General features: G+C 41.0%; 1 protein-coding gene across 2 annotated transcripts; it reads right to left on the bottom strand.

Moving 5' to 3' along the window:
* Window positions 1–2,012: 2,012 nt before the first annotated feature.
* LOC125276404 lies at window positions 2,013–9,612 on the bottom strand. 2 transcript variants are annotated; one of them, XM_048203831.1, is made up of 9 exons: window positions 9,571–9,612; window positions 9,360–9,414; window positions 8,473–8,534; window positions 7,975–8,257; window positions 7,667–7,803; window positions 7,543–7,587; window positions 2,678–2,957; window positions 2,368–2,504; window positions 2,013–2,268 (listed from the first exon to the last, which is right to left on the bottom strand). In XM_048203831.1, the coding sequence occupies exons 3-9, from the start codon at window positions 8,531–8,533 to the stop codon at window positions 2,264–2,266; spliced, it is 948 nt and encodes a 315-aa protein (XP_048059788.1). In that variant the 5' UTR covers window position 8,534; window positions 9,360–9,414; window positions 9,571–9,612; the 3' UTR covers window positions 2,013–2,263. The 2 variants fall into 2 exon arrangements, with proteins under 2 accessions (XP_048059788.1, XP_048059789.1); XM_048203832.1 differs by having other exon boundaries at window positions 9,360–9,417; window positions 9,571–9,608.
* Window positions 9,613–12,127: the final 2,515 nt, after the last annotated feature.

The following is a 12,127-nucleotide window of genomic DNA, read 5'->3' as shown; positions in this document are numbered from 1 at the left end:
TCAAGCATCCTGCAATAAAATAATAAAACTAACCTGGGAAAAGATCTCAAAGAAGTAGCAAAGGACAACGCCTTGCCCTAACCCCAAAAGGACAACGCCTCCCCCACCACACACACACAAACACACCTTCCCTTCCCCCTGACTCAAGTCACTGAAAGTTCTTCAAGACATATAATGTAACTTGTGTATCTATTGTTTTTCCCTTTTTATGTTTGGTATCATTTTAAATGTCTCAGCACAATGGTCTCAATTTCACAGCAGTCACTGGTATTATGAAGAAGATTGAAAACTAAGGAAAATTCTGTCCTCTCTTTGGGTGGTGCATTTTGTGAAAACCCACTCCTCTTCCCCCCAAAACAGGTGTTGGTGCAATAAATATTTATAACCCTTTTGTTATGGTCTGTATATAAGGTAAATTGCAAAGCAGTCAGGGGGGATTTTCTGTAGCCAGAGGCCGCCTTACAGGGATGGGTGAATGTCTGAAGCCATTCACACATCACTGTGTGTATATGTATTTATTTGAGTAACTGATGTTATGCAATTATTATTTCTGAATTGGCTTTAATTGGTTATTTGTGTAATTGGCACGATACACTTTTACCTGACAAATAAAATATTATATTTGATTTACTCTGGATTCTCCTGATATCATTATTACCAGTAAATTATGGGAGGCTAATGCTACCGTAAATCTGTGTCCAGGGTAAAACAAACTGAAGGCGCATGAATGAAGGAGCAGTAGGCACTTCATCTGAAGACCTTTTGATTTCTGTTTACCGGTGATTTAGCAAGGTGTATGGAAGTGGCTAAAGGTATTAGCCAACTTATTACACCCTTTGATGAAGATCAGACTGGCGAGTTTATGTCCGTGAGTTTACCGCAAAATCCCGGGGCGAGTATCTCTGTGCGACATCGGATCCCTGATGAAAGAATAATTGAAATATGGGATACCCAGAATCATCAAATATTTAAATTAATGCATAACTAATGATTAATTTCTAATTAGAAACACAATCTAAGAGTAATAATCATTTGAAATTGGAGTCAGATTAAACGAGTGAAATTAAGTGAACATTCAGAGGCGCTGAAAAGGCATACATGCGTAACCTTTGCCCAGGCCGTCGGATTCCGTTTTTGGGCTGATGGAGGGTTCCTTACAGAACTAACCCTTTAAGGTGTGCCTTTAGTCCTGTTGTACATTTACATCTGTATATTGTGTGCTGTATTCAGGTTGTTGTTCTCTGCACTCTCTTTTCTTCCTCCATCATGCTCTGACTGACCAGCTGTATTCAGTCAGTTGATGTTAGAGGCGATTGGATGGAGTATGGAAGGAGCAGAGATTTAAGCAGCACAGGAAGTGTGAAGAGAAAGAGAGACTTCCTTTCATGAAGATGATTCTTTCCTCCTGCTTCCTTCCCAGAATAATGATTTGATTTATATTGAGTTGTTTCTGAGTAAGTGAGCTCAGGATTTTGTGAATGTGTTGAACATGTTTCGACTCTCTTTGATATTTTAATTATGTTGTAAATAGCTTGTTTCTTCTGTATCTTTATTTATTTTTCTTGTTTTGGGGAATATAAGTGGAGGGTGCAATTGTTGTTTGTAATCCTGCTTTTCCCTGAAACGGAGAGAGTGAAGAATGTAAATTATTTTTCTGGATTATCTTTCTCCAGGTAATTTAGGGAGATTTCAGGATTAGTCTTTTGTTTTGTTTGTTATTTTGGCTCGGATCTTCCCTGAAGCTATCGCTCTGTTTTCATTATTATTATTTTTGATATTTCTGTTATGGTTCTTGTTACTTTTGTGCATTTTTTTACTCTTTGAATTGGTGGTTGTGTTGTTGATTCTGGGACAGAAGGTTGGACATCCTTGTTCTCTCCATGTTTCTTTTTTTCTTTCTCTTTTTTGAAAGATGTAATTCTTCTTTACTTTGTTACCAGCTCCTCAACCCTAGATAGGTAGCTATGTAACACTACACCTCCTCATTGTAAGTTTGATCCAGAAACATCAAATACAACATGCTGTAGTAATTTATTTGTGAAGAAAGCAAAAATTAAACAAAGATGATAAGTACACAACCCCCTGGATCAAACTGGGGTTAAGAATCAGGTGCATTTTAAAAAAACATTTCATTCCTTAACTGAATGTGCAACTTATCTTTTATCTTAAGATTAAAAGGTGCACAGGTAACATTGAAAAAAGTATTTCTTGGCATTCTGCTTATAGGATCAGTGGACTGTGGTGTAACATCATCTCATTCCACTTAACCTGGAAATGAAAACAGAAAAAAACGAATTAAGGGAACGTACACATAGCATAAATAGTACAAATGTCTACACATCATGTCTCTCTCCTTTTATCACCCACCTGCAAACACCTCAACTTCACACAGAGTGAGATATTCATTGCGCCCAGGTATAAAAATGTTGACAAATCGCCCCTTAATAGGGTTAAACTCAAATGTTTGTGTGTCCCCAGGTGGGATGGACTCAACACTCGCAGCCCTGTGAAGAAACACGGAAATAGAGAGGGGCGTATTAAAACGGTATGAAGCATGTTAAATCTACATCTGTCAAAGGCAGTTGTGTATTAAAAGGATTTATTCAAAGTAATTTCATCTTATCTACTAATTTTCTAACCATTTGTGTAAGTATCAAGAGAGAGAGACGATACTTACAGCTGATTATTGTTGCCATTATTTTCCAGGCTGTTGCCGATACGGATCTGAGCACCATTTAGTCTCTGTGGACAACAATCTCCACGATTAGTGATGCTAACCCTGGTTATCTTGTGGACTTTCAATAAGTCAACTCTCCACCAGGGGTCCATGTCCCCATTAGTTGCACTGCATGACCCACGATTGAAAATGGAATTCATGTTGCCATCCACAGCATTCTTAGCAACTGCATTCTGGTATGTGGAAGACTGAACAGCTCTGGCTCCAAGAGCAAGATTCCCTGTTTAACATAAAATAATAATAACTTTTTTGTATTTTAATGTGCTATGGTATAATCCCAATATAATGGGCAAAATAACGCTAAGCTATGAAATCCAAATGATTATTACACAGCTCTCTGGAATACTTGTGTCACAGACACGCAAGGCTCCAACATCCACCAATCACAGTGCGCACCTTCCCCGGAGTACTAATCACCGCCACCTGCACCTCATCAGCTCATTCATCACTAGCACTACTTAAGACACTCACACACACAGTCACATTGTCCGGTCTCGTTCGCATCTAAGAACTTACCTGAATGCTTACCTCAAGGACTCTCCTCGCTACTTACCTGTTTCCCTTGTCTCCGAGTTCCTCCCTTAATATCCAGTCTGAGTGTGAAGTGTTGTCTGCAGTCATCGACTCCATTCAGCAAGTATCATTCTCCATCGTCACTCTGCAACAACAAAGGACAGTATCATTCTCTATACCATTCATCAGTCACGAACTTTGCATCTGCATACTCACCTGTTGTCTCCAAATACTCTGCTTGTGTTCAATAAACTACCTGTTAACCTATCTTCTGTCTCCTGGCTGGTCCTACTATAACAGAAGACTGGACCAAAACAGCGGAACACAAGTATGATCAGTTCCAGGAGTTGGTAGACGCTATGCGTCAAACATTCTCCACTCCACCACCATCAGCACCCACCTTCACTTCCGTCGACACCGCCACCTCTTCTTCACCATCTTTGTACGCCATTCCCATGGCCAAACCGGCGCCCAACTCTGGTTTGGCGGAGGAATGCAACGGATTCCTCCTGCAATGTTCTCTGACCCTGGAGATGCAACCCCAACTGTTCCCCAATGACTACACCAAGGTAGCGTTTCTAATCTCACAATTATCTGGCAAGGCGCTTCAATGGGCCAATTCCATTTGGTCGCAAAATAACCCTGTGCTTCAGTCATGCTCCGGCTTCGTCAATCACTTCAGAGAAGTTTTTGGAAAACCTTCATGGGACTCTTCTATCTGTGAGAAGCTTTATAATTTGAAGCACGGGAAAATGTCTGTTAATGATTATGCCATTCAATTCAGAACACTGGCTGCCAGAAGCGGATGGAATGAACAGGCGCTACTGACGATGTATCGCCAGGGTTTGGATCCTCATGTGCGGTTGCATCTCGCTCCATACGAGGATACCATCGGCCTAGAATGTTTCCTCCAACTCTCCATCTGTTTCACCACCCGTATGGAGTCGTGTCTCGATGAGCACCAGGGTCAGCAACAACTCAACACCTCCCTCTGCCGACCAGAGTCCGTCAGCACTCCAGAACCAGCCAGCGAACCCACACAGGTTGAATCTATTCGTCTGACACCTGCTGAATGGCAGAGATGGCTGACCCAGAGATTATGTCTTTATTGTGGTTCTCCTGGGCATGTAATCTCCACATGCCCAACACGTCCTCCTCGTCCCATGGTGAGTGCCATCATCCCCAAATATCAATACCACTCACCACTATTGTACAACTTACTGCTGCTGATATCTCCATTTCAGTTACCGCTCTCCTCGACTCTGGGTCAGCAGGAAACTTCATTTCCGGCGCCCTCTGCCGTCAGCTCGGCATCAAGACCCAGAATACGCCATCAACTTAACAGGTCCACTCAATAACTGGCAAACCGGTGAACAGAAGACATGTGAGTCGGACCATCGGTTCATCTGCTGGTTCTGGAGGAATCCACCGCTGATGTGATATTAGGGCGTCCGTGGTTGGAGCAGCACAACCCCATCCTCTCTTGGAGAACTGGAGAAGTCCTGAAGTGGGGTGACACCTGTTTTCCATCCTGTTCTCTGCACTCCCAGTTCCACGATCTCCAAGTTCCAATCATCTCCCTGTCTGTGCCACTTCCATTGAAAGTCCCATCGAGAAAAGGTCAATGGATATTCCTTCATGTTACGCCCCCTTCAGCAACGTATTCTGCCCCAAGAGAGCTTCCAAGCTGCTTCCACATCAGCCATGGGATTGTGCTATAGATCTGCTTCCGGGTGAGTCAGTGCCTAGGGGAAGGATTTACCCCCTATCCATCCCAGAGGAGAAGGCCATGGTGGAGTACATCGAGGAAGCTCTGGCTCAAGGCTACATACGTCCATCTACTTCCCCTACTGCTTCCAGCTTCTTCTTCGTGGCTAAAAAGGACGGAGGCTTGAGGCCTTGTATAGACTATCGAGCACTCAACTCCATCACACTGAAGTTCCAATGTCCCCTTCCTCTCGTCCCAGCGGCCCTGGAACATCTCCGTGGTGTGACTGTGTTTACCAAGTTGGACCTCCGCAGCGCGTACAACCTCATCCGGATACGCGAGGGGGATGAGCGGAAGACCGCCTTCGTCACACCCACTGGCCACTATGAATATCTGGTTATGCCATATGGCCTGGTCAACGCCCCTCCGTATTCCAGGATTTCATCCATGAGGTGCTCTGGGAGTTTCTCCACAAGTTCGTTTTGGTATACATTGACGACATTCTGATCTACTCCAGGAGCATGGCCGAACATCGCCACCACGTTGCGGAGGTCCTGAAACGCCTGAGAGAATACCAGCTCTTCCTCAAAGCAGAGAAATGTTCCTTCCATCAGTCCTCAGTGCAGTTCCTTGGATATCACATCGACCACAGTGGCATCCGGATGGACAAGGGGAAGGTGGAAGCCTTCAAGAACTGGCCCACTCCATCTACAGTAAAGGAACTCCAACGATCCCTCGGTTTCGCCAACTTTTATAGAAGATTCATTCAGAACTACAGGTCTAAAAGTCATCACCAGCTACAAGACACCATCCCCCAGCTCTGTGGAGAATCAACAACTGGCAGACGATCTGAACGTGTTTTATTGCAGGTTTGAAAAATCACCATTCACAACTCCAACAACCCCCCTCTCCCCCACTCCTCCACTTCAGTTCAGTGAAGATGACGTGCGCCAGGTCTTCAAAAAGAACAAGAGAAGAAAGGCACCAGGCCCAGACAGTGTTTCACCAGCCTGTCTGAAAACCTGCTCTGACCAGCTGGCCCCCATCTTCACACAGATCTTCAACAGATCACTGGAGCTGTGCGTAGTCCCCTCATGCTTCAAACGCTCCACCATCACCCCTGTCCCAAAGAAACTCAAAATTACTGGTCTTAATGACTACAGACCTGTGGCTCTAAAGTCTGTGGCCATGAAGTCATTTGAAAGACTGGTTCTGGCTTATCTGAAGGACATCACTGGACCCTTACTGGACCCGCTGCAGTTTGCTTACCGAGCAAACAGGTCTGTGGATGATACAGTCAATATGGGACTGCATTATGTTCTCCAGAATCTGGACAGACCAGGGACTTATGTGAGGATCCTGTTTGTGGACTTCAGCTCTGCTTTTAACACCATCATCCTATCACCCCTCCTGCCCAAACTAACTCAGCTCTCCGTGCCCACCTCTGTCTGTCAGTGGATCACCAGCTTCCTGACAGACAGGCAGCAGCTAGTGAGGCTGGGAAAATTCTCATCCAGCACCCTCACCATCAGCACGGGCGCCCCTCAGGGCTGTGTTCTCTCCCCACTGCTCTTCTCCCTCTACACAAACGACTGCACCGTTAAAGACCCCTCTGTCAAGCTCCTGAAGTTTGCGGATGACACCACACTGATTGGCCTCATCCAGGACGGTGACGAGTCTGCTTACAGACTGGAAGTTGAACAGCAGGCTGTCTGGTGCAGTCTTAACAATCTGGAGCTCAACACGCTCAAGACAGTGGAGATGATCGTGGACTTCAGGAGAAACCCCCCTGCTCTTCCCCCACTCACCATCATGAACAGCACTGTGACTGCAGTGGAGTCATTTAGGTTCCTGGGCACCACCATCTGACAGGACCTGAAGTGGGACAACCACATTGAGTCCATTGTGAAAAAGGCCCAGCAGAGGTTGTACTTCCTTCACCAGCTGAGGAAGTTCAACCTGCCACAGGAGCTGCTGAAACAGTTCTACTCTGCCATCATCAAATCCATCCTTTTCACTTCAATTACCATCTGTTTCAGCTCAGCTACCAAATCTGACCTCAGCAGACTACAGAGGGTAACCCGGTCTGCTGAGCGAATCATTGGTACAACCCTCCCCACTCTCCAAGAACTGTACTTATCCAGAGTGAGAAAAAGGGCAAAGAAAATCACTCTGGACCCCTCATATCCAGCACACTCCCTCTTTGAACTGTTGCCATCTGGTCGACGCTCCAGAGCCCTGAGCACCAGAACGACCAGACAGAGGAACAGTTTCTTCCCTCAAGCAATCCATCTCATGAATACTTGACAAACACGGAACACACAACACTATTACACATTATTTACTTAAAACACTTATTTATATTTCAAATTTGCACACATAACTGTACATACAAATTGTCTATATTATATTGTTTTTTGCTTTTTTTTGCACTTTGTCTGTCTTGTAAATCTGTATATTATTCTTTTATTCTTTTCATTATGTGTCTTGTCTGTAAACATACCTGGCAATAAATTTCTTTCTGATTCTGATTCTGATTTTGATATATGTGTGAACAACATTCAAAGTAATTAAAAACACTCACCTTGATGTAGAACACAAGTGTACGCTGGTAAAGGTGTGTAGTTTTCTGTTAATAAAATAATAACAGTTATACACACATTAATAAATACACAAGTAAATTCTATCATATATTCTTCTTCTCTTACCTGCAAACACCTCAACTTCACACAGAGTGAGATATTCACTGCGCCCAGGTATAAAAATGTTGACAAATCGCCCCTTAATAGTGTTAAACTCAAATGTTTGTGTGTCTCCAGGTGGGATGGACTCAACACTCGCAGCCCTGTGAAGAAACACGGAAATAGAGAGGGGCGTATCAAAACGACATGAAGCATGTTAAATCTACTTCTGTCAAAGGCAGTTGTGTATTAAAAGGATTTATTCAAAGTAATTTCATCTTATCTACTAATTTTCTAACCATTTGTGTAAGTATCAAGAGAGAGACGATACTTACAGCTGATTATTGTTGCCATTATTTTCCAGGCTGTTACCGATACGGATCTGAGCACCATTTAGTCTCTGTGGACAACAATCTCCACGATTAGTGATGCTAACCCTGGTTATCTTGTGGACTTTCAATAAGTCAACTCTCCACCAGGGGTCCCTGTCCGCTTTAGTATGACTGCATGATCTACTAATGTAATTTGGATTCCTGTTGCCATCGACAGCATTTTGAGCAGCTGTTAATCCATCGAATGTGGAAGACTGGACAGCTGTTCCTCCAAGAGCAAGATTCCCTGTTTAATATAAAATATTAAACAATAACATTTTTTTACTATGATGTGCCTAAACAAATTTGATCAGAGTCTTCAGAAATAAATAAATCACAAGCTTTCAATTACCACATTTCAGCCTATAATTTGAATCACTTAATCTGATTGATATGTAATGATACACAATGGCTACAGATTTTCAAATCCTGTCATTTTTACTTGTATTATTCTAAACGTACCTTTGGAGTCAGCGACGCACAGCCCAATAAGTGTCAGAAACACAATCACACGGACGGCCATCCTGATATAAGACATGACAACATCACCTCATCTCAGCATATGAAGGAATCATTTTCAATTTATCATCCGCATTTAAACACATATATTGCTATTGTATTGAAAAAATAGTATAGAAGAACCCCGTGCCGTACTTACAGTAAAGTCAGTGTAATGTGACTAACCTGCATACTTGTTTTACTTATATAACTTTTTATATAATTTACATTCATTAAAAATTATCTTGAATATTGTTTGAAAATAAGTGCACATTTTTTTGTGGGTAGCTGATATTTTAATTGTCATCAAAGCTTGGTAATTATTCATCAAGATAAATAGGTAGTTTAGACAAATGTAGAAAATTATTCATCATCGTGCAACACAATTGGATAACACATGTCTGACTGACATCGGCCATTTTCGAAAAAAATACAACTGTGAAAATACACTTCTGTATTCTTCATAACGCTTACGCTGTGTGTCCTACACCTTCCCTATTCTACTCACGGAACGAACGCAGCGCCAGTTCTGTTTTTCCGTAAGTTGAATAGGGAAGGCGTAGGAGCTTTTTGAAGAATACGGAAAGCAGAAGCACATGCAAGGTGATCATTTGTTTATTTAAAAAATACAACCGTATATGCTTTTCGAAAATGTCCAATGGTTTCTCTAGATAAGACCCTTATTCCTCGTCTGGTATCGTTTAAAGCCCTTTGAAGCTGCACTGAAAATGACATTTGGACCTTCAACCGTTTGGAGGACATTGAAATCCACTATAAGGAGAAAAATCCTGGAATGTTTTCATCAAAAACCTTCATTTCTTTTCCACTGAAGAAAGACATGAACAACTCACCTGGAATTTATTAATGTATTAACCTCACCGAAGACCTTCACAATTCAGCAGTTTTCTGCTTTTAAACAAAATACATTTTTAATGTATAATGTAAAAAAATAAACAGAACTAATAATATTTTTTTTACAAATAATTGCTATATTTATTTATCCAATATATTATTCATATGAGGATTATGCTATTAAACATAGATATGAATATTAATACAAACCAGCAGTCTGTGAAGAGTGTCTAGCTGAATCATATTGTGCTCAGAAATGATGCTCTATTTATTGTTGAATTAAGGCCCTCCCAACCAAATGAGTCCAATATCTAGTTATCTAATATCCGAGAAAAAATGCATCCATTGCAAAAGAGTTTACATTTTATGTAGGCTGATATTGAGACAGCCCTAGTTTACTTTCCTTCAGTTTGAACATTCTGGTGTGCAAATTCAGTCACCAACGTGAATAAACATTTGAACAGATGAGTTAATAAAGGCCCAAAGATTTAACAGCGGATGTGAAGGACCTTAATTTGGAAAAGGAGCAACTGTTTATTCGACTACACGAGCAGAATTGGTTTAAAGGTGAAGTATGTAAGTTATGCATAATTAGTAAACCAAAAATAATTGTTTAGTTTCAATCACTTCAGTCATTGCTTGGATAAACAAGCAGCCCCACCCCAAACTCAGGCCATTGGCTGAGACAATGTTGTTGGACAGCTTAAATGAACAGATTGCCATTTGGTGCTATTAGTGGTGCAGAACAGGCATTCTTCACCTCTTTTTTAAGACTTTTGTTGTTTTTTATCACATTTATAAAACCTGAATTTCTCAAAATTCCTTGAGTTGGACTGACCATGCTTTTTTAAAGGCACACTGTCATCAAGACAGCTGTTAAGAGGAATAAAAATACTATGAAACGAAGAATCTGTCCACACAAAATCAGAGCATAATTCTGCAGTGAACTAACATCCTCTGATTTTACTGAAGGCCATCCAAGTACTTTATATGTGCAGCAGCTATTTTAAACTCAATGCCAAAATGTTCCTTTAACAATGCTTTAGCTTGCACATATCCTCTTTGTGCATCCATGTGCTGGCGACTGCGCACGAGTTCCTTAAGTTGATACACACACGTATTGTTCCAAAAATTACAAACCATCTCGATTATTGTTGGTCCTCTATTCCATGTTAAAATGCTCTGATGAAAGCTCTATGTAGTTCAAGTTGTAACTCAGAGTTGGTTGAACCTTCATATTGTAACGGGCTCCAGAAAAACACTTAGAATGACATTTTGTTGTTGTTGATGTTGTTTCTTTCACACTGACCCACTCAGAATGGCCTTGTGACCCAGCAGTTGAGAAACACAGCTCTAGTATGTAAATCGAGCTGTCCGATGAATCACACAGTGATCTTCCTCTGCAACCCAGGATATTGCCCTTTGACTATAGTTTGTTTGTTGAGCGATGTACTGAAAGTCACATAGACACAAACAAGTCTGGTCAGCTACTGAAACGGTCTTACACAGGAACAAAACCTGTGATCAGCACAGAGTATTCAAACTCGAATGGAGTGACAAAGAGCAACAAAATATTTTACACTTTGAATGAAAAATAGTCTTTGTGTGCTTTTCGTCCTGATTTTCATTTGAATCATTTGAATGTGTAAATTGGCAATACAAAACACGTCCAAATGATAAACTTTCACTCTATGATGGTTAAACTTAGCAGTTAAAAATAATTAATTACCTTATAAACATAATGAATTTACATTTACTTAAACCTGTACTTGCCAGATTTCTCTAAGGAAGCTACACTCCTATCCTTCAATGACTGAAGTGATTGAAACTAAACAATTATTTTTGGTTTACTAATTATGCATAACTTACATACTTCACCTTTAAACCAATTCTGCTCGTGTAGTCGAATAAACAGTTGCTCCTTTTCCAAATTAAGGTCCTTCACATCCGCTGTTAAATCTTTGGGCCTTTATTAACTCATCTGTTCAAATGTTTATTCACGTTGGTGACTGAATTTGCACACCAGAATGTTCAAACTGAAGGAAAGTAAACTAGGGCTGTCTCAATATCAGCCTACATAAAATGTAAACTCTTTTGCAATGGATGCATTTTTTCTCGGATATTAGATAACTAGATATTGGACTCATTTGGTTGGGAGGGCCTTAATTCAACAATAAATAGAGCATCATTTCTGAGCACAATATGATTCAGCTAGACACTCTTCACAGACTGCTGGTTTGTATTAATATTCATATCTATGTTTAATAGCATAATCCTCATATGAATAATATATTGGATAAATAAATATAGCAATTATTTGAGTTTGAGTTGAAATGTGTTCCAGCAATCACTGTGTGTGTGTGTGTGTGTGTGTGTGTGTGTTCATTTTCCAATGAAAAGAGGGTGCACAGCACATGTAATCTAAAACCTCTCCACCAAAAACATTCTCATGGCTTTATAATATTAATATTGAACCACTGAACTCACATGAACTGATTTAAATATGTTTTTAGTACATTAATGGATCTTGAGAGAGGAAATGTCATTGCTCAGGCCTCACTGAGCCATCGGATTTCATCAAAAATATCTTAATTTGTGTTCTGAAGATGAATGAAGGTCTTACGGGTGTGGAACGACATGAGGGAGAGTAATTAATGACATTATTTTCATTTTTGGGTGAACTAACCCTTTAAGTAAGCTCCAGAGGGGGGAATGTGGAAGATTTTATTCTATTATAAATTGAGCATAATACAGCATGTGTCACTCC

The sequence above is a fragment of the Megalobrama amblycephala genome, linkage group LG10 (genome assembly GCF_018812025.1).
Source record: "Megalobrama amblycephala isolate DHTTF-2021 linkage group LG10, ASM1881202v1, whole genome shotgun sequence".
Lineage (NCBI taxonomy): Eukaryota > Metazoa > Chordata > Actinopteri > Cypriniformes > Xenocyprididae > Megalobrama > Megalobrama amblycephala.
This window is presented reverse-complemented; position numbering and strand designations above follow the sequence as displayed.